Source organism: Petaurus breviceps, unplaced genomic scaffold (genome assembly GCF_028583685.1).
Source record: "Petaurus breviceps papuanus isolate PSGF00001 unplaced genomic scaffold, PetGlider_PUasm1.0 64, whole genome shotgun sequence".
In the NCBI taxonomy this organism is placed as follows: domain Eukaryota; kingdom Metazoa; phylum Chordata; class Mammalia; order Diprotodontia; family Petauridae; genus Petaurus; species Petaurus breviceps.
Genome location: NW_027186428.1, coordinates 440,481 through 467,744, shown reverse-complemented (window position 1 = coordinate 467,744; position 27,264 = coordinate 440,481). Strand labels below are relative to the sequence as shown.

General features: G+C 38.8%; 1 protein-coding gene and 1 non-coding gene across 2 annotated transcripts in view; one reads left to right on the top strand and one right to left on the bottom strand.

Annotated features, from left to right (window-relative positions):
- ZNF839 (zinc finger protein 839) overlaps window positions 1-4,926 on the bottom strand; it is a 38,970-nt gene extending 34,044 nt beyond the window's left edge. Inside the window, exon 1 of the mRNA XM_069103740.1 lies at window positions 4,440-4,926. Within this exon, the coding sequence (XP_068959841.1) occupies window positions 4,440-4,844 (405 nt within the window). The 5' untranslated portion in view covers window positions 4,845-4,926. The remainder of the gene's footprint in view (window positions 1-4,439) is intronic.
- Window positions 4,927-26,641: 21,715 nt separating this feature from the next.
- Window positions 26,642-26,715, top strand: TRNAI-AAU (transfer RNA isoleucine (anticodon AAU)). The gene has a single exon. It is a non-coding gene; the product is annotated as a tRNA-Ile (tRNA).
- Window positions 26,716-27,264: the final 549 nt, after the last annotated feature.

Sequence of the window (27,264 nt, the reverse complement as noted above, 5' to 3'; positions counted from 1 at the left end):
TCACGATCTGACACCACTGTACTCTTCCAGTCTTGGTTCATATTACTCCCCACTATGCACTCTTACACTCCAGCACAATAAGACTAATCTACCCCTCATGAACATAACCTACACCTTTAAGTCTCAGCTTATACAATGAACCTGGACTGTCTTCCCTCCACCTTCTCTCCTTATTGAATCCCCACCCATTCTTAACAGCCCAACTAAAAAGCCACCTCTTTCAGGAAACCTTCCCTGATCCTCCAGTTGGTAACCTTCTCCCATACACGTACATCAAACAGCACTGTTTTGCAACTCTTCAAAAGACTTTTGTGTAATATTATGTATTACAGTTATTTGTATTTGTGTTTTATCACTCTTACAAAGCACACACTCTATGCTGGTCAGGGCCTACTCTTATCTAAACCAAAAGTGTCAAACATGCTAGGCCCAAGACACTGAGTGCTCTCCAAACCAGATTAAATAAAAAGACAATAAAATATTGATAATATTATATTTCGTAACTAAGTGACTATCTGGTTCAACAAGGATCCTTATGTATGAATTAGTGGTCCCCATATCTACTTGAGTTTGACATTACTGATCTAAACTACTTTATACAACATTCTCCATGTTTCAGCTACTTCTAGGTCAGTGTTGGACCCCTTTGTGGAATAGAAAAAGCTGTGGACTTGGATTCTCGTTCTTGCTCTGCCACAACAAGGCACTGCACTAAGCACTATGGAAATACACAAGAATAAGAGGTCACTAATCTCAAGGAGTTTATAGTCTAAGGTAAGTGATGTTCACCCTTCATTTTTGAAGAGGACCGATGACATCCCAAATTGAATTTAAAAGAGGTAGACTCGCACAAAGTCTTTAGCCTCACTCTCTCTTCCGGAGTCATCAAAGTCCAGCAGCAAGACAAAAGTCATGATGATGATGGTGATGACCCAAGAAGCAATGGATGACCCTGGAATCTTCAATGTCTGACCAAGCTCTAAGAACCCCACTATTCCTGCTTCAGACACCTTTATGGCCATCAGGACAAATTGTTCTCAACCACCCATTATGCCAGAGGGAAGTCTTCAGATGCTTGGGGAAGACATCCCCTTAACTCACAGATGGATGTGAGGCCTATAGGTTACCCTCAGCCTGGTTTAACAAGCCTGGCAGACAATTTAGCAGGGTGTGGCCATTGAGCATGCTATAGCTTCTTGGAGCCACAGAAGAGAACTGGGTGACAGCTAGAGACTAAAGGTGGATGACCAACCCTGAAAAGGGCTAGGCAAGCCCTCACACCAGAGGTACCAGCACTTCCTGAACATCAAATACACTCCCATAAATATAAGATATTTACTGGATTTCCCATTACTGAAGGTCTTCAAGCAGGGTTAGACAGTTACTTTTCATGGATTGTTACAGGAGGAATTCTTTTCAGATTGAAGTCAAAACAGATGACCCGTTCATAGATAAAAAAAAAGCTCCATATACAGTAAACCAAAACATTTTTAGCAGATTTCTTTGTGGTAGCAAAGAGTTGTAAACAATACTGATACCCAATGACTGAAGAATGATGAAAGAATAGTATAGGAATAGTATAGTAATAGTATAAGAATGTAATATAAACATCGTTACACTATGGGAAGTGAATATGATCAAAACAGGAAAGACAAGAACAAGTGAAGCAGGCAGAGACATGTATGAAGACTACAATGAAAATTGAGAGAAATAATCATTAATAACCAATGATTTGGAGAAATTAATATTTCTCCCTTTTTCTTTTATCCTCATTTCAAGATCTCAGTCTCTGAAGGCCAAGCTAATCTTCTTCTCAATCTAGACCCCAACCAGGTAGGAAGCTCTGGTGTTCCATTCAGGTTTGGGTGGGGATAAATTCTTTGAACAGAGTGCCCAATGCTGGGCTAATAAAATGACACAACCAAGAGTTCATGGTCAGCTCCTCTGGGTAACAGTCATTCTCTTGTTAACCAATCTGAGTTGATTGCCACCCTTGGGAACACCCCTCTTCCAATGGGCCAATGTAGCAGCAAGCACCCCAGCATCCCCAGGGTTGCTGCCAACACAGGTTCTTGGATCTGCTTTGTTAAAGGAAAGCAACTCAAAATGGGTTAACAAGCTTACTTTAATCAGTCAAATATGTATCATTTACCTAGTTCAGGGGGAAAAAGTCAGCACCCCGAACTTCAGAATACACAGACAGAATTATCAAGACAGAGAAACAGATCAAGTAGACAGATTTCCAAACTGTCCAACCATTACATCCATGCCAAATCAACATCTGGGTTTTTCAAAGCTGGGGGGCTCTCAACAACGGCTTCCCTGAGTCTCATCTGATCAAATCACAGAACACTTCTCAAAGTGAGCCCCAAAACAAAGCTGCACATCAAGGCTTATTATATAGCCTTCTCCTGGCTCAGAGAATGTAACAACCTTATTGACTCACTGGCCAATCAAGAAGTATCTACTGAAAAACAAGCCTCCCACCCCAGGCTCCAGGTGCACTTTAGCCTAGGGGCAGGGAAGATCTTAAAAATTTACATTCCCATTACAGCCAATCACCTGCCTTTAGTCTGAGATATGGCCAAATGACTACCCTTTTATTAAAATGCTGGAATTATTAACAAAATGGTTAAAATAACCCAGAAAATTATGTCTCTCAAACCTTTTCAAAGGCCAAAAATAAAAAAAACCACCAATAAAACAATCAGAAATGAATATTAAGGAGTTACAGAGAGCAGGTGTGGCCCCAAAAAGATCGAAGACATCTCCCCCACCCCTTTGCAGAGGTGGGGATGGTCCATGGATGTGGAAACTGCAAATAATGTCAAATTTTGTCAGTGTATTGATTCTGTATCTCTCCTTTTCTCAGTCAAAGGTCTTAAAAAAAAAACTATCTAGATTCACTGCCTCCACTTAACCTCTCTCACTCCTCAACTTTTTGCAATCTGGCTTCTGACCTCACTGAAATAAAATTGCCCTTGAAAGTTACCAACAATCTTTTAATTGACAAATTTAACTGTCCTTCCTCAGTCCATATCCTTCTTGACCTATCTGCTACCTTTGACAATGATGACTGTCCTCTTCTCAAAGACATTCCTTTCTCTCTGGCTTTCGTTAATCTAAATCCCTCTGGTTTCTCCAGTTCTCTTCCTACCTGTCTGACAACTTCTCAGTCTTTTCTGACTCATTATTCACATCACATCCCCTACATGTGGGTGTTCCCAAAGGTTTTATTCTGGGCCCTTTTTTTTTTTCTTCCTCTATCTTTCCCCTCTTCTGTCTTCCTTCTTCCTTCCCCTCTGTCTCTCTCAGTCGCACTCTCCCAGTAATCTCCCTCATCAGCTTTGGTGACTTTAATTATCATAGGAGAGGCATTTTGGTATAATGTATGACAGCTGACCTCAGGAAGGTCTGAGTTCAGCCTGTAATAGATATTACCATTCTAAGGAACTAAAACTTCCTTCTGCAGGCAATGAAAAGCCAAGGAAAACCTTGGAGCAAAAGTGTTTTGTGAACAGAACTACACAGAAGGAAAATTAGTCCTGTTCATCAAACTTTTATTCTTTAAACATCTTGGCTACTTACAGCCTAAAGATCAAACTCCTTAGTCTGGAAGTCAAGGCCCTCCATCATCTGGCCACCCTGTTTTTCCAGGCTTTTTATTACACTATTACCCTCTAGGTGCTCTAAGTTCCAGACAAATGGAACACTGTCATATCTTAACACACTCTAATATTTCCAGGTTCTCTGTATTTGCTTATGTCACCTGCTCTACTAGAGCTCCATGAGAGTAGGGACACAACCTTATCTAAATTTTGGAAAGCCTCAGGACCAATACTCTACATACTGAATATTAACAATAAATGTTTGCTGAATTTAATATATTTCAGCTAAATGCTTATGAAAGCATATTACACTAAAAATTATAGCAGCAAAAAAAAATTGGGAATTTTTATCTGTACATAAAAAGTTCCCTACCAAAGAAGGTGAAGAGTTCATTCATCAGAAATGTTATAAAGCAGAGGAGTTGGATTATATCACTTTTGAATTTCCTCCCAGCTCAAAAGTTGAGATTAAAACGTGTAAAGTGGACTTGAATACAGTGGTTTAGATCTAGACCCAGCTGTTAGCCCACAGGGCTGGGAACCTTGTAGGAAAACCCGAGTTGAAAACAGGTCTCAGACACTAGTCTATTTGGCCCTGAGCAAGTCATTTAACCTCTGTATGCCTCAGTTTCCTCAACTGTAAAGTGAAATTAACAGTAGTACCTTCCAGAGTTGTTGTAAAAATCAAATGAGATATTTGTAAAGTCCTTAGAAACCAATGTTCCCATCATCTCTACAATCACTTCCAATTCTTAAGACTCCACAGTTCACGAACTTTGGAAAACCGTTATCAATCACCGCAGGGGGCCAGAGGAAGGGGAGGTGTCTCACCTTGGGCTGCAGGAGCCGAGGTGGCGGCGGCGGGGGGTCGGGACCCCAGTGCTGGGCCACCTGTTGGGCCGCGTCCTGCAGACGCCGGGCCGCATGGTGCACGATGCTGAAGCCGCAGCTCCCGGGCAGCCCGGGTCCCGCAGTCCCGGGGGGCCCGGACGCCGGCGGTGGCCCTTTCCTCACTTGCTCCAGAACCCGCTGGAGGTCCTCAGGCGCGAGGGGCGCCTCGGGAGGAAATGAGGCGGGCTGCAGCGGCTCGGCCTCCTCCCAGCGGGCCGGGGCCAGGGCCGCTGCCAGACTCCCCGCCGGTGGGACGCAGACCGGTGTCGGGCCCGGAGCTGGAGTAGAGAGCTCCGGGAAGACGTCGCCCTCTTCACCGCTCTCCTCAGCCTCAGCTTCGGCCATAGCTCAGCCTGAAAGGCGCGGCAGGAGCAGCAGATGGAGCTTAAAACCCGGGAACTGACGAGCGCGGCAGAAGTGACGACATCCTCAAGCGCCCGACGCCATTGGACGGAGACTTCTTTGGGCATCATGGGGGCGGGGTGGGGGAGGGAAGAGTTTGGGACTACGGGTTCCTCCAAGGACAAAATTCCTCTGAAGACAACTTTCTTCACAGACAGGATGATTAGTATATTATTGAGATCGCAGGATTTCAGAGGACCTCTGGTTTAATTCGTACATTTTACTCGTTTGTTCCTCCTTTCCTTGAAGACCAATCCAAATCCCAGACGGCTAGATTCGGACTCGGAAAATATAAGTTTGAATCACTTCTATCCTGCCGATTCCTCAATCCTCGTCCTGGACCTTTATTTTACCCATTTTGCCTCCTCCTGATTTATACTTGATTATATTCTGATAGAAGGTTAAACCTGGAGTCAGGAAGCACTGAGTTCAAATTCGAACTCAGACACTCGTAGTATGACCTTAGGCACTACACAACCCCTTGGCTCCTTCAGTAAAATGGGGATGGGGACAGGAGGTGGAGTTGTAAGTCTAAAATGAGATCATATGTGTTAAGTTTCACAAACGTGAAAGCGCTATGTAAGTGCTAGGAATTTTTATTATCCCGTACCGCTTCATTTGAAAGCACCGATCTTTTTGTCAGCAGCCTGATGGGAAGTATTAAAGTGACAGAGTCTTAGCATTTGTTGAATGAATGAGGAATGAGACAAGGACAGGATGGAAATTCAATCAGCATTGGTCACCCAGGCACCGCCTTAGGTCAAGGCCCAATTACCTCTCCCTGGACTATCAGAATTGATTTCTAATTGGCCTCTTTTCCTCAAGGCTTTCCCTTCTACAATCCACGTTACACATTACTGCCAAAATTATTTTCCTCAAGAGTGGTTAATAGGGGCTGCTAGGTGGCGAAGTGAATAGAGCACCAGCCCTGGAATCAGGAGGATCTAAGTTCAAATTAGGCGTCAGACACAACATTTACTAGCCATGTGACCTTGGGCAAGTCACTTAACCCCAATTGCCCTCCAAAAAGCAAAAAAAAAAATTAAATAAAATAAAAACAGGTTTTATCTTAATCTGTCAATTGAATGTACAGTGCTTTGTAAACCTTAAAGTCCAATATAACTGCTAGCTATTGTTTTTATTCAAAAATTCAGTGGGATTTTGATTTTCATACTTGTGTTTTCTTCAATTCACTACTTCTTTGCCTTTTAAGTTGCATGCTCAATTCATTGATTTGTTCTTGCTTTTTTTGTTACATTTTGAGTTCCAAGTTCTCTCCTTCCACCCCCCCCAACCCAGAATCTGAGCCAACATCTGAGATATAGAAATGGGTGTGTGTGTACGTGTAACCATACAGTATATATACTTCCATATAGCACTTCTTTCTCTGGAGGTAGACAGCATTTTCATGCAGAAAGTCTTTGTAGGTGATTTGAATCATCATCTTATTCAGAATAGCTTAGTCATTCACATTTACTCTTCAAATGATAGTGATTTTACTGTATACATTGTTTTAATAGTTATATTCATTTCACCTTGCATTATTTTGTAAAAGCCTTTCCATGCTTTCTAAAATCAAACTGCCTGTTATTTTTTACAGCAGAGTAATATTCCATCACAATCATATACTGTAGCTTATTCAGCCATTCCCCAATTGATAGGCATCTCCTCACTGTCCAGTTCTTTGCTCCCACAAAGAGAGTTGCTATAAATATCTTAGAACACATAGGTTCAATAAAACCAATGTAGCCAAGAATAGAAAGAATACAAAAACCCCGGGGGGAAAACTTTCATAGATAATCTCTCAGATAGGATGTGCTTGGGTTAGAATATTGCTGTGGGGTAGGAAATGATGAACTGTTTGATTTAGAAAAACATGGAAAGACTTTGACTTATGAAGGAAGATGCTATACACATTCAAAAAAACAGATGATAGGAAATAAGCATAGTATGGTCATACATATATGTGTATAAGTGTATATGTGTATATATGTATATATTTCTAGATATACATTATATATATATATATATATATATATATATATATATATATATCCAAGCTTAATTGTAGCTTTCTTTAGGATGGTGGGGAGAGGGGGAAGAATCAAGATGGCAGAGTAGAAACAGGAACTTGATTGAGCTCCTACTCCAACCACCTCCAATACCTGCAAAAAATTACTCTTTACAAATTTTAGAGCTACAGAACCCACAAAGATTGGGACCATTGGTGGAATTGTGAAAGAGAGAAACAAATCTCCCATTGAAGGCAGCCTGGCAGGCCACATGGAAGGTCTATTTCACCAGACTGGGAGCTGAAGCACAGTCCCATGTGAGTTGTGCCAGCCCAGACCCATGGAAGAGACTGGCCAGAGCAGACTTCCAGGAGAGTGAATCACTGGCAACTGTGGCTATTTCCAGACTTCTCAACCCATAAACGCAAGAAAGAAAGTAAAAGGTCAGTAGGGAACTCTGTTGGAACTGGGTGATAGAAGAGCAAGGTCTGGCCCCTGCCCCCAGGGCAGAGGAGATGGCAGTGGCTACAGCTACTGCTGGGAGGCTGCCTTCTGAGCTCCACACCTACAGATCATAAGGAGACCAAGCACACATTCAGAGGGGAATTGCTCTTGCTTTGACCTACTTAAATCTGGGTCACTGTCTTGGGTGGTGGTCCTGGGGTGAGGAGTGCTAGCATGGCAGAGCTTGTGGTGGCTGTAGAGAGGGTGCCCTCCTCATAGCTCTGACAATAGCTGTGCAAAACCCCAGGAATTTGGGACACAGCACTCTCCACTCTGGAAGCAGAGTTCTACTGTGGCAAAGAACTCAAAAGTCAAGTAATTGGCTGGCAAGATGAGCAAAAAGAGAAAGCACAATCAGACTATAGAACCCTTTTTCTGGGGACAAAGAGAGTCAAAACATAGAACCAGAAGAAGAAAACAAAGTCAAAACTCCTGAATCAAAAGCCTCCAAGAAAAATATGAATCGATCACAGGCCATGGAGGAACTCAAGAAGGATTTTGAAAATCAAGTAAGACAAGTAGAGGAGGGTGGCTAGGTGGCACAGTGAATAGAGGACCAGCCCTGCCGGCCCTGGATTCAAGAGAACCTGAGTTCAAATTCGGCCTCAGACACTTAACACAAAAAAAAACTAGCTGTGTGACCTTGGGCAAGTTACTTAACCCCAACAGCCCTCCAAAAATCAAACAAAAAAGAGAGAATGAGAAGTAGAGGAAAAATTGGGAAGAATGATGCAAGGAAATAATTAAAAATGAGTCAACAGTCTGACTGAAGAAAATAATACCTTAAAAAATAGACTAACAAATGGCAAAAGAGGTTCAAAAAGCCAATGAGGAGAAGAATGCCTTAAAAAGCAGAATTGGTCAGATGGAAAAGGAATTTCAAAAATTTACAGAAGAGAATAATTCCTTCAAAATTAGATTGGAGCAAATGGAAGCTAATGACTTTATGAGAAATCAAGATACTATAAAGCAGATCCACATGAAGGATGGTAGGGGAAAGAAGAGAAAAAAATAAAGTTAAAAAGTGAAAAGCCAAAAGCAAAAGAAAACCAACAAGGAAGCAAAGAAAAGTTGAGCATCTCTGAAAACAATCATAGTATTTATTATATAGGTTTTCCTGAAATGGGAATTTATTGTTTTATATTAAATTGTCTCTTATGGTCTGCTGTGTACATGGTAATGTTGTTGTTGTTTTCGTTTAATATTTAAGTTTAAAATGTTTAAATTTACAAAAAATAGGAAATAAGTAATTAAAATAAATGTTAAAAATTGTCTTTACATATTAAAAAAAGAAAAGAATATGTAGGTTCTTTTCCTTTTTTCCTGATCACCTTGGGAAACAAACCTAACAGTGGTGTGGCTGGGTCAAAGAGTATACAAAGTTTCATAATTCTTTGGGCATAATTCTAAATTGCTCTCCAAAATGGTTGCATCAGTTCATAATTCCACCAATGGTCCCAATTTTTCCACATCCTCTCCATCATTGATCACTTTTTCCTTCTATCATTTTAGTTAATCTGATAGGTGTGAGATGATATCTCAAAGCTGTTTTAATTTGCACTTCTCTAATCAATAATAAGCTAGAGCATTTTTTTTCATATGGCTACATATAGCTTTGATTTCTTCATCTAAAAATTGCCTGTTCATATCCTTGGACCATTTGTCAGTGGGGGGGATGACTCATATCCTTATAAATTTGACAAAATTCTCTATGTATTTGAGATATGGGACTTTTATCCAAGAAACTGGCTATAAAAATTCTTTCTCCCCATTTTCTACTTTCCTTTTAATCTTGGCCACACTGATTTTATTTGTATAAAACCTTTTAAATTTAATGTAATCAAAATTATCAGTTTTACATCTGACAATGCTCTATTTTGTTTATTCATTAAATTATTTCCCTAGTCGTAAATCTGATAGTTAATATGTTCCATGCTTTTCTAATTTATTTATGATACCTCACATTATGTCTACGCATGTATCTATTTTGATCTTATCTTGGTAAATGGTGTAAAATATTGTTCTGTATCTACTTTCTGCCAGATTGCTTTCCAGTTTTCCCAGCAATTTTTACCAAATATTGAGTTCTTATTCCAGAAGCTTAGATCTTTGCATTTATCAAACATAAGGTTGATATAAACTATTCTGTATTATATACCTATGCTATTCCACTGATCCACCATTCTATTTTTTAGCCAACACCAGATAGTTTTGATAATTACCACATTATAATGTAGTTTAAGATCTGGCACTATTAGGCCTCCTTCCTTTTCATTTTTTCCATTAATTCCTTTGATATTCTTGACTTTTGTTCTCCTAAATCAATTTTTAAATTATTTTTTCTAGCTCAGTAAAATAACTTTTGATAGTTTAATTGGGATGGTCCTGAATATGTAAATTAGTTTGTGTAGGATTGTTATTATATTGACCCAGCCATGGAAAACTAGTATTTCTTCAATTATTTGAATCTGACTTTGTTGTGCCTTCATGGTGTGTTGTAGCAGCACTGTCTTAAAGAATTCAGAGTCAGACCACCTCTAATCCAAGTATAGGCATTTATTGAGGATTGACACTCCTCAGAAGTGGACTAGGTTCCAAGAGGAAGCAGCAACTTAGTAAGATCAAGACAGGCAATTTTGTAGTGTAATTATGCTGATTACATAACAGAAATCATGAATATTAAAAAGGCAGGAGGGGTTTGTTAAGAGATTAGGTAATGGGGGCAACTAGGTGGCGCAGTGAATAGAGCACCAGCCCTGGAGTCAGTAGAACCTGAGTTCAAATCCAGCCTCAGACACTTGGCACAATTACTAGTTGTGTGACTTTGGGCAAGTCACTTAACCCCAATTGCCCTCTAAAAAAACAAAAAAATAGAGAGATTAGGTAATAGAATAGGAGTCCTTTCTGTTATTCAGTGATCAAACATCCTGGTCATGCTGCTTTCTGATTGACTAGCTATTATGGTCCTGTCTGGTCAAGATGGATATTTAGGTATTATGGTCCTTTCTTGGGCTAAATGATATGATTGTGGTTGAGGACAAGAACACACCTGTTCAAATTTGTGAATTGGATCTGGGGGCAGTGGATAGATAGGGGCAATGGCTATATTGAGTCAGAGGGTCTGAGGTGTGGTTAAAGCTAGATTGTGTAGTTAAATCAAGACATAATTATTGTTCAGTGGGGCCCATAAAGAAGTTAGAATATTGAGAATGGGTGCAGCTCTATTAGGATCCTATCAACTTTATTTCTATAAAATGTTTTTATATATTTTCTATAAAATGAGTTTTATAATTATGTTCATATAGTTCCTAGGCTTGTCTTGACAGGTATAGTCTCAGGTATTTTATATTGTCTATGGTTATTTTAAATGAATCTCTTATTATTTCTTCTTGCAAGGCTTTGTTGATGATATATAGAAATGCTAATGATTTATCCAGGTTTATTTTATATTCTACTACTTTGCTAAAATTATTGTTTAACTAGCTTTTTAGTTGAATTTCTAGGATTTTCCAAGAGTACCATCATATCATCTGCAAAAGGAGATATTTTTATTTCCTCATTGCCCATTCCTATTGTTTCCACTTCTTTTTCTTTTCTTGTTACTATTGCTAGCATTTCTAGTACAATATTGAATAGTATTTTTGCTCTTTTTTGTTGACGAAAATGTTTAAAAAGGGTACATTTGTACCTGAGGAGTGCTATAGCTGTATACCAAAAGTTTTGCTATTTTGTTTCATTATTGTAGGGCCTTTAGCATAACTATCTATTGTTTCTTCTTTGATTCACTAATCCTCTGAGAATAAGTCACTTAGTTTCCATTTAAATTTTAAGCCTTTGTTAAAATATCCTTTATTGATTATAAATTTTATTGTATTGTGGTCAATAAAGGATTTTTGCTGTTCTACCTTTGTGTTTAACATGTTTATACACTGTCATATCATCAGTCTTTGTAAAGAATCCATGAACAGCTGAGAATATGTATATTCCTTTTCATTCTGTTCATTATTCACCAGAGATCAATCCTATCTAACTTTTCTCAAATTTTATTCAGGTCTCTAAACTTCTTTATAAAATAACTCATTTCAAAGATAAGGAAACTGGGATCCAAGGAGGTTAAATAATTTGTCCATTGTGTTATTCTATTATGCTAAGTAATATAGCATTACCAAAAGAAAAAAAAAACTGTTTAGTAAACAGAACAAAAAAAAAAAACAGTCCTGATTACAGGAAAAATATGTAAAGGAAAACACTACTAAAGGTGGCAGAGCCAAGATGACAGAGTAGAAGCAGGAAATTCCATGAGCTCCCACCACAACCAATTCCAATACCTGTAAAACATGACTCTAAACAAATTTTAGAACTACAGAATCCACAAAGTGACAGAGAGAAACAAATCTCCCACTGAAGCTAGCCTGGCAAGCCAAAAGGAAGGGTCTATTGCACCAGACTGGGAGCCGAGCACATTCCTGCGTGAGCCGCACTGAGCCAAGGGCAGCCCCAACCAGCAGCCTAGATTGGCAGAAGCAGACTTCAGGCAGCTGTGGAGGTTTCCAGACTTCTCAACCCATAGACACCAAAGAGAAAGTAAAAGGTCAGTGTGGAACTCTGTTGGAACTGGGTGACAGAAGACTGCGATGGAGCCCCTGCCCCTGGGGCAAGAGGTGGTGGAGGCATGGTGGCTGCAGCTGCTGTATGGCTGCCTCCAGAGCTCCTGGCCTTCAGATTGTAGGGGAACCAGCTGACCACTCAGAGGGTAAGTACTCTTGCTTTGACCTGCTTAGATCTGGGTCACTGTCTCGGGTGGTGGCCCTGGGGTGAGAAACACCAGTGTGCCAGAGCTTGTGGTGGCTGTAGAGAGGGCACCATCGTCAGACATCTGACAACATTTGGGAAAACCCCAGCAATTTGGGTCACAGCTATCTCCACTCTGGAAGCAGAGTTCTACTGTGGCAAAGAGCTCAAAAGTCAAGTAATTGGCTGGCAAGATGAGCAAGCAGAGGAAGTGCAATCAGACCATAGAATCCTTTTCTGGGGATTAAAAGAATCTAAACATAGAACCAGAAGAAGTTAACAAAGGCAACATTCCTCCATCAAAAGTTTCCAAGAAAAATATGAATTGGTTACTATAATGGGAATGTAAATTTTTAAGATCTTCGCTGCCCCTAGGCTAAAGTGCACCTGGAGCCTGGGGTGGGAGGCTTGTTTTTCAGTAGATACTTTTTGATTGGCCAGTGGGTCCAGAAAGTTGTTACATTCTCTGAGCCAGGAGAAAGCTATATAAACCCTGATTTGAGGCTTTGTTTTGGGGCTCACTTTGAGAAGTGTTCTGTGATTTGATCAGATGAGACTCTGGGAAGCCATTGTTGAGAGCCCCCCAGCTTTGAAAAACCCAGATGTTGATTTGGTATGGATGTAATGGTTGGACAATTTGGAAACCTGTCTACTTGATAATTCTGTCTGTATATTCTGAAGTTTGGAGTGCTGACCTTTACCCCTGAACTAGGTAAATGATACATATTTGACTGATTAAAGTAAGCTTGTTAACCCATTTTGAGTAGCTTTCTTTGAACAAAGCAGATCTAAGAACTTGTGTTGGCAGCCACCCTGGGGGACACTGGGGTGCTTGCTGCTACAGTTACAGCCATGGAGGAGCTCAAGAAGGATTTTGAAAATCAAGTAAGAAAAATGGAGGGAAAATTGGGAAGAGAAAAGAGAATGATGTAAGAAAATCATGAAAAGTGTGTCAACAGCCTGTTAAAGGAGACCCAAAAAATAGTGAAGAAAATAACACCTTAAAAAATAGACTAATTCAAATGGCAAAAGAAGCCCAAAAAGCCAGTGAGGAGAAGAATGCCTTTAAAAGTCAAATTTGCCAGATGGAAAAAGAATTTCAATAGCTCACTGAAAAGAATAATTCCTTCAAAATTAGACTGGAGCAAATGGAAGCTAATGACTTTATGAGAAATCAAGATACTATAAAACAGATCCAAATGAATGAAAAAATAGAAGGCAATGTTAAATATCTCATTGGAAAAACCACTGATCTGGAAAATAGATCCAGGAGAGATAATTTAAAAATTAATGGACCACCTGAAATCCATGATTAAAAAAAAATCCTAGAATTCATCCTTCAAGAAATTCCCAAGGAAAATTGCCCTGATATTCTAGAACCAGAGGGCAAAATAGAAATTGAAAGAATTCACCAATCACTTCTTGAAAAAGATCCCAAAAAGAAAACTCCTAGCAATATCATATCCAAATTCCAGAGTTCCCAGGTCAAGGAGAAAATATTACAAGCAGCCAGGAAGAAACAGCTTGAGTATTGTGGAAACACAATCAGGATAACACAAGATCTAACACCTTCTACATTAAGGGATCAGAGGGCTTGGAATATGATATTCTGGAGATCAAAGGAGCTAGGATTAAAACCAAGAATCACCTACCCAGCAAAACTGAGTATAATACTTCAGGGGAAAATAGGATCATTCAATGAAACAGAGGACTTTCAAGCATTCTTGATGAAAAAACCAGAGCTGAACCGAAAATTTAACTTTCAAATACAAGAAGCAAGAGAAGCATGAGAAAGTAAACAGGAAAAAGAAATCATAAGGAATTTATTAAATTTGAACTATTTATATTCCTACATGGAAAAACGATAATTGTAACTCATGAGACTTTTCACAGTATAAGGATAGTTGAAGGGAATATATACATGTGTGTATGTATATATTTTATGTGTATGTATACATACATATATGTATATAGAAGAGGGCGTGTGTAAATACATATGTGAGTGTGTGTATATGTGTGTACATGTATACATTGACAGAGGGCACAGGATCAATTGAAAAGGAAGGAATGATATCTAAAAAATAAAATTAAGAGGTGAGAAAGGAATATAATGAGAGGAGATAGGGAGAGGAGATAGAATAGGGCAAATTATCTCATATAAAAGAGGCTAGAGAAAACTGTTACAATGGAGGGGAAGAGCAGGAAGGTGAAAGGGAATGGTTCAACCTTATACCCTTGTTGAATTTGGCTTAAGGAGGGAATAACATACACTCAATTGGGTAGCTTACCCTACAGGAAAGTAGGGGGGAAGGGAATAAGAGGAGGGATGATATAAGGGAGGGCAGATTGGGGGAAAGGATAGTTAGAAGTATACACTTTTGTAAAGGGACAGGGTCAAAGGAGAAAATAGAATAAGTGGGAGGCAGGATAGGATGGAGGGAAATACAGTTAGTCTCACACTATATCTACTATGGAAACATTTTGCGTAACTACACATGTACTACCTGTATTGATTGCTTATCTTCCCAGTGGGGGTGGGTGAGGAGGGAAGAAGGGAAAGAATCTGGAAATCAAAGTTTTAAAAACATGTGTTTAAAAATTGGTTTTTTACATGTAACTGAGAAATAAGATATACAGGCACTGGGGTGCTGTGGGCTGCTCAGTGTCCAGCACTTAGCATGAATAAGAAATAACCAGGCCATGTGGGTAGTTCAAGGAAGAAGGATGAACTCCATTTGTTGATTCTTAGGAGAAGGTTTTTATAGAGCAACAAGACAAAGGAAGGGGACTCAAGTTTTCTAATCATTACCTAATTTGTTGTATCCTGGAAGTCCACAGAATAGATAATTTGATAAGGATTCCTTCTCTAGGTGCCAGAGAGTCTTAGGAAGAGCCAGTTAACTCTTCTTATATGCAGTCACATTACAAGGGATGCTCTTAAGAGCTGGCTTCAAGACCCAAAACCAAAGCATCATCAAGGACATCTGCATAGGAACTGACCACCTAAGAATTAAAATATTTTGGTTTTGAACAATTAAAGTCTTGGGGCAGAGCCCATTTGTCTCAGAACTCAAACAACATCCTTATAAGTGTAACCCATATCAAAAGAACTCGGGAGCTAGCTTGAGGAAAAATGGTATCTCAAAGAGGTCTTTGATATTCGGGTCCACTGATATCAAGGTAATTATCTGAGTTCTAGCTCAGGCCTCTTTGACTCCCAACACTGGGGTATCCATCTTGCCCTACTAGAAAGTTAGAGGCAGGTAAGGGGAGGATATAAGATAGAACAGATTGGGGAAAGGAGTATTCAGTAGGCTTGCTATTTTGGGGTGGGGGTAAGGAAAAGACAGGGAGAAAATTTGTAATTCAAAATCTTGTGGAAATGAATGTTGAAAACTAAAAATAAATTTTTTTTTTTGCTTTTTGGAAGGCAATTAGGGTTAAGTGACTTGCCCAAGGTCACATGGCTAGTAAGTGTTAAGTGACTGAGGCCAAATTTGAACTCAGGTCCTCCTGATTCTAGGGCTGGTGCTCTATTCACTTAGACACCTAGCCACCCTAAAATAAACAATTAAAAAAATTTTTTTAAAGATAACTCAGTTTCCTCTCATGAGTTTTTGAGCTTCCCTGAAGTTTCTTTGTTTAACCAGTTGGGGAGGCTGCTGCGTTCCTTACAATGGATTACTGATGTGGGAATTATTTCCAAATCAACTGTTTGTGTATAGTCATTGATTTATTAGACTAAAAATTAAAATCATACCAACTTAGAGAATAAAAATGAGAAGATATGGTATTCAATTGAGGCAACTCTAACCTGACTTTTTAAAAAAGCTGTTTATGCCAGAAAAGGAAAAGTATATTTAAAAAATTGACATAAATTGTCATAATTTTTAAAGGAATTTTAACTAAAGTAAATCAGTTACCAAAATAGGAAGGCTAAAAAAGCCTAGATAAAAACCATTGCCAATAAACATTTTTGATCTCTCTTGCCAAGCAGTAACATTTCAGCCAAGAAAAATATCAGTTTACAATATAAACTCACTTGTAATATCTTACAAAAGAAGATCACAAAACACTATGAGCAGTATTGCCCAATAAAACAGTAATAAGTAGAGAAGAGAGACAAGTTTACAGAAAACTTGGCAAGAAAGGTAATTAAGCCAGATCAATTATAACCAGGAGAGTAACAGCAAACAAACAAAAAAATGAAAATAATATGTCAAGATTTTTAAAATTTTAATTTATTTTTTGGGGGTTACATTTTATGTTTCAAACTTTCTCCTTTCTTTCCTCCCCACCCCACACTAGAGAAGGTCACCATTTCTCCCTTTCTCTCCCCCCCCCCCCTTCTCTCCCTCTCTCTCTCTCTCTCTACCTTTCTCTCTCTCTCTCTCTCTCTCTCTCTCTCTCTCTCTCTCTCTCTCTCTCTCTCTCTCTCTCTCTCACACACACACACACACACACACACCATTCAACACAAATATATATGTACGTATTATATATACATACATATTTATATGCAAAACCATACTATGCATGCTTCTGTTTATGAGTTCTTTCTTCTCTGGCAGTATATAGCATCTTCTTTCATAGGTCCTTTATAGTTAATTTTAATATACTCAGAATAGCTTAGTTGTTCATAGTTATTCTTCAAACAACAGTTTTGTTACTGTATAAAATGTTCTCTTGGTTCTGCTCCTTTTACTTTTCATTATTTCCTGCAAATCTTTCCATGTTTTTCTAAAACCAACCTTATTATTTCTTACAGCACAGTAGTATTTCATCACAATCATATATCACAACTTGTTTAGCCATTCCTCAATTGAGAGGCCTCTCCTCAATTTCTAGTTCTTTGCCACCACAAAAAGAGCTAGTAGGAATATTTTAGAACATATGGGTTCTTTTCCTTTTTTCCTGATCATCTTGGGAAACAGACCGAATAGTGTTATTTTTGGGTCAAGATGTATACACAATTTTATAATTCTTTGGGAATAATTTCAGATTGCTCTCTAAAATGGTTAAGATCAGTTCACAGTGGGGTGGCCAGGTAGCACAGCGAGTAAGAGCACCAGCCCCAGTGTTGGGATGACCTGGGGATTGAATCCAGATACTAAGCACCACACCCAGAAATAACTGGCCGTGTAATCTTGAGTAAGTTACTTAACCCCAATTGCTTTAAAAAAAAAAAAAGATCAGTTAATAGTTCCACCAACAGTCCCAATTTTTCCACATCCCCTTCATTATTTGTCACTTTCCCCTTAAATGATAACATTTTAGCCAAATAGATAGGTGTGAGATGAAATCTCAAAGTTGTTTTAATTTGCATTCTCTAATAAATAATGATTTAGAGCATTTTTTCAGATGACTATATATAGCTTTGATTTATGTCATCCAAAAACTTCCGGTTTATATTTTTTAACCATTTGCTAATGGGGGGAATGACTCATGTTTTTGTAAATTTGACAGTTCTCTATATATTTCAGATATGAGACCTTTATCTGAGAAACTCTCTATAAAATCACCTCCCCAATTTTATGTTTTCCTTTTCATCTTGGCTACATTGATTTTATTTATATAAAAACTTTTTAATTTAATGTAATCAAAACTATTCATTTCATATCTCACAATGCTCTCTATCTCTTGTTTATTCATAAGTTCTTCTATCCATAAGTCTAATAGGTAATATGTTCCATGTTCTAATTTATTTGTCAAGATTTTTCTAAGAAACTCTTTTTTTTCCATCAAGTATAGGGCTTCTACCACATTTGGACCCTAATATCACAGTCCCTTATGTTGTGAATGAGGAAGTAGAAATAGCAGTAAACAAAAATGAAAACAGACCAAGTATGAACAAAAGGTTTCTAGACTGGAACTGATAAAAATTTCAAGGCATCAAGGGATCTCATCAATTTACCAGATATCTGAAAGAGGAAAGCATACTAAATACTTGGGAAAAAATCATGGAAATACCTCTTCTCAGATCTTGGTGGGTCCAGCCCAGGACCCAGAACTTCAATATTGGAAACAGTTTTATCAATGGAAAACCCATTAAAGAAGACACACTACTATTTATTTTGCCATTGCACCCTGTAGACTATTGGGCCTTTCCATCAGACTCACAGCAAAAACCACCTATGTGCATTGTCCTCCCCTCTCAGAATGTGAGTTTTTTGAGATCAGAGACTATCTTGTTTCTCTTTTTGTCTCTCTGTGCTTAGCACAGAGCTTTACACATAGTAACCTCTTAATCAATGCTTTTTACATTCATTCATTATTAATTTTAAAAGACATTTGAGAAAATGTCAGTAACTGTTGATGCATATGCCTACTTTCTCACCTCTATAAAATTTTCATGAAAGTAATCTACAGCCATGTCAGGGGGAGAGCACCCCTGATGAAGAAATGAGCAGGAGGCCAGTGGGCCTATTCTACAAAAGATCTCATCTTTATGAACATACAATTGACAAAAATGTAATTAATACAAGATCCCACTGTGCTTGTTTGCTGTCTATAAAAAAATCTTTTGATTTTATAAACAAAAATAGTACCTCCTCTCCCACATCTCCTATGCATGTGCTATGCTTGTGTAAGATTTTTTTTATAAGGATTTAACAACAGGAATAACTTTGTTGACCCTCTGGTTATAAAATAGGGAGGCCTATGTTTGACATGTGTGTTTGCTGCTGTCATGAAGAACATCCAGCAAAGTCGAAATTAGTGTGGAGAGTGAAAGTCTCCAGTGTTCCTATTTGAAAATTACATCAAAGTGCTTTCATGAAGCTCTAGAACATTGCAGAGCATCCTAAATGAGATCCTTAATACCCCCAAAAGTTCTGCAAAGCTATTCACAGAAGAAAAACAAGTGGTTATAAAATGCCTTTTGTTCAGATGTTAATGTCAATAAATCAATAAGCATTTTATAAGTACTTAATATGTACTGTGCTGTGCTAAAAGATTGAGATCTGCCTTTTCCCACTCCCCCCAAAAAGGCAAAAAAAATGTATCTGCTCTGAAGGAGTTTACATTCTACTGGGGAACATGACATATATGAGTTGTTGTATATAAGATCTATACTGAGTAGATGGGACACTCTCAGAGAAGAAGGCACTAGCAACTAGGAGAATCAGGAAAGTCTTCCTGTAGGAAATTATATTTGAACTAAGTCTTAAAAGTATCCAATTATTCAAAGAGGCAAGAATCAGGAGAAAGCATTCCCCGTATTCCATAGTCAGTAGAAATTCATGGAGATAAAAGTTGGAGCTTTGTGTATGAGGAATAACAAGTAAAACAGTGTGACTAGATTGTAGAGTGAGGAAGGGGAGTAATGTATAAAAAGCCTGGAAAGATAAGAAGTGGCCAGGTTGTAAAGATCTAAATGTCAAACTAAGGAGTCTATATTTGATCCTAGAGGTAATTGTGGTCACTGGAGTTTACTGAGTTGGACGACAAAATAGACTTACACTTTAGCGAATCAGTTTGCCAATAGTGTAAAGGATGAATTAGAATGGGTAGAGAATTGAGGTGCTTGAGATACCTATGAAGGAATACATTAATTGTCAACTTGAACCTCCATTCCACACTTTTTTTTAAATATTTGTGACCAAAGAGGCATTTTGGACATGGAACTGGGACTATGTTCAATGGAAATCCAGCTAAGTTATAAACCTAATCCCCTTCTCTTTCCCAAAAACTGAGGTGGTATAAGCAAGGAATGGAGCATTATGCTTCCCAAATGTTGGAAGAGTACATTTGTATGTTTTTAAATTACCTTTTGAAGCAAATATTTCTATATAGAAGCTAATCTGACCATCATGGGTAATGGAATTGAGATTTGGGGACCACTTCCTACTAGTGAAGGAACATCATGGCAGGGGTAGGACAAAGTGAAAAGAGCCTAGACATTCCCCAATCCCCTGGGGTAAAATAATGAAATCTAACCTACTTGGCCTTCTAAGTAGTGAGGACCAGTATATTCTGTTTTAAACAACTATGGACAAACAAGCTAGAGAAAGAATTGGATATAATCAACAAAGGGAAGGTATCTTTCCTGGAATAATAACCAGGGATAGTCTAGGTTTCAGCAATTCAAATCAGGAGTATTCACTCAACATAAGCTAGGGTGAGGTCTATGACAGAGATAACTAAACCACCTAGCAATACAAAATCTCAAGTGTCTAAGGATAAGAATCTTTTGCTGGAAGAGAGTCCTCTGTGATCGAAACAGTGAAGGGTACAAGTTATAAAAAAGCTGAGAAGGTTTGCAATTTCCCCCCTCCCAAGGAAGCCATTCATTTGCTGGTTCAAGGCCAAGGCAGGTGCTTTCCTTAAAACAGTTTTTGAACTAAAAGGGCATTGTATTCTTCTAATAGGGAAGAGCTAACACTATAGTCAAGGACCTCAGCTAAAGTAAGAAGTGAGAAGTAGTTTGACAGCCTCATGGTAAGTTAGGACCTACCAACATTCAGTCAAAACTATCTGTTCATCAAAGCAGCTTCTGGTCAAGATAATATTTCTAGTGGAACAGCTGTGTTTCACAGAGACCATATTTCTGGCAGAGACAAGTGGAGAAAAAGCCAAGCAGAAACAATGCAGTTACATTACTAGAAAATTTAGTCCTGAATATTCAGAGACTGGAGTTGTCCTTCCATAGTGTATTTCCCAAATCTGTGTCCTTCCATGCAGGTAGCCTGGTCACATGTTTCTCATATATGTTACTCTTCACATATGTTCTCTCTAATGATATGTGTATTTGTGTGATAGTGTTCCCCAGGTTTATGATGAAACATTTTATTTCTACTTTTCTTACTATGTTATTTCACTACACCTTTATTTGAATTTGGTATACTCTCTGACTGATTATTAAAGATAAACACATCAATGGAAGCTCTATGGTTTTAATGGATAAAGAGCTCCTTAAACATTGGGATACCTATCTCTGTAGTACCTACCTTGTGAACTGGTGGATACCATCAGGTACTTCACAACACTGAGCTAAAATCAACTTCCTCTGAGATTGCTACCCTGCTCTGGTCTGGGCCTGACTCAAACCAGTCCTTTGGTAATTTAGTAATTTGGTAATTGGAACAAAATAAGACATTCATAAGTCATTCATGAAATAATAGAATATTTAATTATCCCTAACAGGAGAAGGACATTCCACAAAGACAGGTATTGAATACAGTCAGTTGATTCAGCTAAGTCAAATTCCCTCTCATAAGGTGCCTATCATTTTCCACCAGCTTAAGTAGCTCCTGTATTCAGGCAACCAGGAAAGAATGCCAATAGCCTGAGCCTTTTGCTCCAGAGTCAACCAAGACTCAGATTGTTTCAATATCCTTTAAGGAAAAATCAGCCTAATTTTCAAAGGAGAAGGAGTTAGGCTCTACTACATTCTATTCTTTGATTGTTCTGTCTTTAAGATTCTCTAGACTAGGTCCTTCCACCACTTAAATGAATTTAGGGCTTTTATTGTTCAACCCAAACCTTCAATATTCAAGAAGCCTAAAAGAGGCTGTACTTTGAGAGAATAATTACAACAATAACAGCAGTGTATCAAAAACAGAACAATGTAATGCTTCTCTGAAGGAGTGACTGGGTCTGGCAGAGCCCCCAAAAGGTCAGAGCCCCTGGTTTACATGATCATGTGGTACAGGATGCTAAATCTTTGCAGTTCACCATAGGACTTTCCATATGAAAAGGTGACTATAAGAAGGTGTAGCACCAAGAATATCAGGGCTTGAGCAAAGATGGTGAAATTTCCTATAAAGTCTCAAATCAGGGAGAATTGACCTATACCATCACATACTCAGTTTCCCCTAACTCAGAAACCAGGACTACCATCCCACTTCCTTAGCAGCCCCATGTTGGTGGCAGAATATTAAAATTTTGCCCCAAGAGAAGCCTTTAATGAATTTCTTCCCTTCTTCTATGGGGGCTAGACACTTTCACCTCCTTCTTGTTGCTAGAAAGCAAGTCACCTCCCAACAATGCCAGCCATTGGTCCTCCAGTCCCTCTGGGAAGGTATTGAAGAATAATCACTGGCTGTTAATTGGCAGCAACCTGAAGAGACCAATGAGTTTTACATTACAGTAAGCAATGGGCTGCAGTGGGTTCTGCCTTTTGCCTCTGCACATGCCAGTGCCCATTCTTCTGCCACTGGGAGCTGCTCCAATATTTATTTCCTCTGGGGTCCACATCTGTGTCCCCTGCCACTCAGCCAGCACTGCTGGGGCCTACCCCTTTGCTAAGTGAGGTGAGCAGAACCAGAAGAACATTGTATATAGTAACAGCCACATCGTACGATGACCAGCTTAGACTTCTCTCTTCTCAGAGACAAAATGACTAAGACAATTTCAAAAGACTCATGATGGAAAATGCTATTAACAAGCAGAGAAAGAACTATGGAGTCTGAACGCAGAGTGAAGCAGACTACTTTCTCTTTTTTTCCTTTCTTGTAGTTTTCCCCTTTTGTTCTGATTCTTCTTTCACAACATAATGTGGAAATATGTATAATATGGTTTTACATGTATAGCCTATATCAGATTGCATACCATCTTGGGGAGGGGGAAGATAAGAGAGAGGGAAAAAATTTAAAACACAAAATTTTATAAAAGTGAATGTTGAGGGGTGGTTAGGTGTCATAGTGAATAGAGCACTGGCTGGAGTCAGGAGGACCTGCGTTCAAATCTGGCCTCAGACACTTAGCCCTTACTAGTGTATGACCTTGGGCAAGTCACTTAACCCCAAATCCTCTCCAAAAACCAAAAAAAAAAATTTTTTTTTAAAAAGTGAATATTGAGAACTAAACATTAATTAATTAATTAATTTTTAAAAATATACCCAATTCTAGAAAAATTTGAAGGCTTCTGAGAAGAATTATACAATGTCCTTTCAAATATTTACCCAATGACTTGCACTAAAAAGATCACAATAAAATTCACATGACACAATTCCATTTGATCTCTCAAATTCCAAATTAAAAAAAAACAAACAGAATTAAAATAGTTTCTTCCTTATAGTTGTTAGTCTTAAAATTCCAAAGATCTTTGTAGGTTTGCGTTTTTGACTGCTGCAGATCCTTCATGCTATCCCTCAATTGACTGGCTATGTTCATATACAATTTCCAAAAAGCCATTCAAAACAAAACAGTTCTTTCCCTACTCACATATAAATGTGACCCCCTTAAAGGGGGCGAGACTTCTTTCAGTAGACCTCTCCTGAGGCAATTAGGAATGATTAATTGATAAATAAAACTAAAAGTAGATGAATCATTTGTTAATCTCATCCAAAAAAAAAAAGGGGGGGGGAAACCAAATGTCTAACATCAAAAATGAAAAAGTAAAACTCCCAACAAATGAATAAAGGAAATCATTACAAACTATTGTGGCCAATTATATGCCAACAACATTGATAATTTAAATAAAATGAATAAATATGTATAAAACTATAAACTATCTAAATTGACCGAACAAGAAATAAAAACTTAAAGAACTCAATCTCAGAAAAAAGAATTTGAACAAACCATAAAGGAATCCCAAAGGAAAAAATTCCAGGACCATCTATATTTACAAGTAAATTTTGTCAAGTATTCAAAGGACAATTAATTACAGTATAACATAAATTATTTGCAAAATTAGGAAAGAAGGGATCATTTCAAATTCTTTATATGAGACAAATATGGTCTTGGTACCTAAACCAAGGAGAGACAGAGCAAACTATAGATACTCTCTAATGAATATTGATGTAAAAATGTTGATTAAAATAATACCAAAGAGGCTCCAGATACATATTTTTAAAAATTATACACTAAGACTAGGTTGAGTTTCTACTAAGAATACAGAGTTGTTTCCATGTTAGGAACACCCTAAACACAGGAGGCCCTATTAATTGAAAAATATTAAAGTTGTATGATTAATCAATATATAAAGAAAAGGCTTTTTAACAAAATAAGAAACCATTACTGTTAAAAACACCAAAAAGCATAGGAATAGGTGGGTCTTTTCTTAATATGTTAATCAATATTTATCTAAGACCAAGAGCTATCATTATCTAAAAGCCAGAGGACTTTCTAATAAGATAAGGGGAAAAGTCTATTATTGCCATTATTATTTAACATAGTGCTAGAAATGTTGATTATAGCAAGCTCTCTCCAGGCTCCCAGCTCTTCAGTGCCCTGCTAAAATTTTTGTTTTAAACCCACATCCGATAACTCCACACTTCACCCACAGGGTCTTCTTCGGTGGTTGTGGAAACTCTTCTTTCTTGTTTCTTTTGCAAATAGGTCTCCTTTTTTTCCATTCTAAGTCAGTTTAGGCCAAGTCTGCAGCCGCTTTTTTCCCCTTAACCTGGACAGCATGCTTCCCAGTCGTATCAGTCCTTCCCAAGGCATCTCTTGTGTTTCATAAAATCACTCCTGCTGTCTTTCTGTCTTTCCAGCTTTTGTCTTCTTCCAGAGCATCTAGATCAGATTATATAAATTACCTCTGGAGATTTCCTCAAAGATCTCCAAGGGGCTGGGAGGGGACTAGCCCATGGAAGAGAGTTACTCAGTAAGAGAGATGAGGTAACTCCTTGCTCTTAAGTATGTATGCAGATAGACATAATACAAAAGAGAAAGTGCATTAGTGACACATAGACAGGAGGTGATACGAGAGTTTTGGGTAGGAATATATCCCGTCGGGGGAGGATCAGAGGACAGTCACCTGAACTGATTTTTGAAGCTCGGTGAGTTTGACTTTTGGAGGACATCCTACAGTGGTATATAAAGAAAGTCTCAAGCAACTTTCTAACATGGAACTCCAATGGGTTTCTTCTTTCTTCTTTCTCTTCTGCTGCCACCAGCCTAACCCTAAACCCAGAGGAACCCTGACTAATTTCCATTAGTCCCAGGTGAGAATATCATTGAACGCTTACGCCTCAAATCCCTGGAGAAAAGATCCAAGTTAAAAAGCTTCATTAATGAATAAAGGGAAAGGATAACAGACAAAATAAGTCCTCTTTCTAGGAGGAACAGACAAAGAGAACATGATAGACAAGACATATCTTCCTTGGATTTTAGTGTCCTTAAACAGATCAAACTACAGACCAAGGGACAAATTCAGCCATAGATAAAAATGTAAAAAAAACATTCTTAGCTCACAAGTCGTACAAAACCGGGTGGTGGGCCGGCTTTGGTTTGTACAGCACCTTAAATGTCAAGCTGAGGGATTTGTACTTTATCCTAGTGGTCAGAGGAAGTCAGGCTCTGTGAACAGGTGAGTCAGAACGTTAGACCTGTACCTGGGAAAGAAGCAGCGAGGAAGGTGGACTGGATGAGGGGCAGACTGGAAGCAAGGAGATCAATCAAAAGGTTTTTATCTTAGTCCCAGTCCCGGAAGGAGTGGCTGAGGAGCTTGGATTAGGGTCAGCGAGTCAATCAATAAACATTCATTAAGGCATCTATGGCAGCTAGGATAGAATGCTGCAGGTCCCGAAGTCAGGAAGACTTATCTTCCCTAGTTCAAATTTGGCTTCAAACACTTACTAGCTGCGTGACCCTGGGCAAGTCACTTAACCTGGTGTGCCTCAGTTTCCTCATCTGTAAAATGAGCAGGAGAAGGAAATGGTAACCCATTCTAGTATCTTTGCCAAAAAAAAACAAACAAACAAACCCTCAAATGGGGTCACAGAGTCAGACACGATTGAAAAACGACTGAACAGAAACAAGCACCTACTGTGTGCCAGGCACTATGCTAAGTGCTGAGGATATGAAGAAAGTCAATAAATAAATTTTTTATCCTTCATTTCCTTTTTATCCTCTATACAGCTTGTCTGTATGCTGTCTGTTCCATTAGACTGTGAGCCGCTTGAGAGCCTGGCACATATAGTAGGTACTTAATAAATGATTATTGACTATATAATACATAAACATACATACATATAATGGGTGTGTATGTCACCTTCCAAAATACCAGCCTCCAACTATAAAGCTTTAACTATTTTGTGCCTGGATCTCTCTAAGCAGAGGGATGATTGGTGGCAGTTTTTTAGACACAGGGTTATGCAAAAATATCAGAGCAGATAATACCCCTGGAAGACGTTTAAGGCCTGCCGAGGGGGTTGTTGATTTGTGAAGCCTCCCTTCCTTCCTTCCTTTCTTCTTCTCTCTCTCCCTTCTCCTTTCCTTCCTTCCCCGCACTCCTGCAGGGACCACTGGGCTCCCTCCACTCCTCGGCCCCGTGTGACACTCGCCGCCAGCCTCCTTTTCCATTATCCGGGTCATAGCAACTGCTTCTTTTTCAAGTCTAGAACAACACTGGGATTATCTGAAAAAACAAAAAACAAAGAAAACTATACAGCTCCAAAAATGAAAAAACGAAAAAAGAAAGAAGAAACCACCCTAGAGGCTTGTGAATCTTGTATTAGAGACCAAAAAAGACGAGTTGCCGAGCAGTGGCCGGTTAGCTCAGTTGGTTAGAGCGTGGTGCTAATAACGCCAAGGTCGCGGGTTCGATCCCCGTACGGGCCATGGGAGTGAAAATTGTTTTCCTTCCTTTAAAAAAAAAAAAAAAACCCAACCACCCCCAAATCACTACAGAAAGAGAAAAGAACGAAAATAATTCAAGGTACACGTAGAATTTGAATTGAAACGCGAAATGTACTAATTTGAGTTACGGCTGGTTCTCTCTGAAGTCACCAAACCGGGAAGGGTGGCACGCGTCGCCGGGGGAAGAAGATTCTTTAAACCCTGCGGTTTTTAAAATGATCTCCGCCAGCCCCCGCTCTGAACCCCTTCACCCAGGACCCAAGCGTTAGTATTTATGTGCCCCGAGTTGCCCACGTGTTGCGCTTTCTCCATCCTGGAGTTCCCTTATTAGACAAGGAGTCCGGACACACACCTACACCCACACCCGCTCCCTTCCCCGCCTTGCCCCAACGTATGCCCTCCCCCTCCCACCCCTCTATCCCGCCTCACCCCTACCCTATGAGGGTCATACTACAGAATCCAAACAAGTCATAGGTCGTTGCAAAAGGCTCAATTCCCCGAGATAGATGGTGCAAAAATTATTTAGTCTAA